This window comes from Eimeria mitis, genomic scaffold (genome assembly GCF_000499745.2).
Source record: "Eimeria mitis Houghton genomic scaffold, Emh_scaff1247, whole genome shotgun sequence".
Taxonomy (NCBI): domain Eukaryota; phylum Apicomplexa; class Conoidasida; order Eucoccidiorida; family Eimeriidae; genus Eimeria; species Eimeria mitis.
Genome location: NW_013568422.1, coordinates 10,705 through 11,534, shown reverse-complemented (window position 1 = coordinate 11,534; position 830 = coordinate 10,705). Strand labels below are relative to the sequence as shown.

The following is an 830-nucleotide window of genomic DNA, read 5'->3' as shown; positions in this document are numbered from 1 at the left end:
TATAAGCTCCTGGTTCAGCTGCAGCAGCAGCTGCTGCTGCAGCTGTTGCTGCTGCAGCTGNCTGCTGCACGTATAAGCTCCTGGTTCAGCTGCAGCAGCAGCTGCTGCTGCAGCTGTTGCTGCTGCAGCTGCTGCTGCTGCTGCTGCTGGTGAGAGAGGGAGAATGAACTGCTGCGCTGCTTGCTGCTGCTTACCCCAACCCGCATCTTCCTGAAGCAGCAGGTTGCTGCTGCTGTGCTGCTGTTGCTGCTGCTGCAGTTGCTGCAGCTGCTGCAGCTGCTGGTGCTGCTGCTGCTGCTGCTGCTCTTCTGATATCCTTTGCTGCAGCAGATTACTTTGCCGCTGCATCCCCAGGCCCGAGAAGTGCTGCTGCTGCTGCTGCTGCTGTCGCTGCTGCTGCTGCTGCTGCAGCTGCTCGAGCAGCATTCCCGTAGGCCGGAGAGCAGCAGCAGCAGCAGCAGCACGCACAGGCTGCTGCTGCTGCTGCTGCTGCTGCTGCTGTGCATGTGTTTCTATGCCTTGCCATAGGGAGCAGCGTTGAGGCGGCTCAAGGAGAGGATGTTGCTGCTGCTGCTGCTGCTGCTGCTGCTGCTGCTGCAGCTGTAGCTGCTGCTGCAACCGCAGCAACTCATCTTCCTGCTGCAGCTGCTGCAGCTGCTGCTGTGTTGCTGCTGCTGCAGCAGCAATTGGGGGGTCTATCAGCTGCCGCTCCACCTCAAGCGCCTCCAGCTCATCCAACTCCCGCAGCAAATCCACCTGCAGCAGCAGCAGCAGCAGCAGCAGCAGCAGCAACAGCAGCAGCAGCAGCAGCAGCAGCAAAAGCAGCAGCA

General features: G+C 60.8%; 1 protein-coding gene across 1 annotated transcript in view; it reads right to left on the bottom strand.

The window, feature by feature from the left end:
- The window catches only part of EMH_0032870 (uncharacterized protein), a gene marked incomplete at both ends in the record, with an annotated part of 1,143 nt that overhangs the window by 114 nt on the left and 199 nt on the right, over window positions 1-830 (bottom strand). The window contains 2 exon segments of the mRNA XM_013494680.1: window positions 3-60; window positions 64-830. Coding sequence (XP_013350134.1) covers window positions 3-60; window positions 64-830 — 825 coding nt within the window.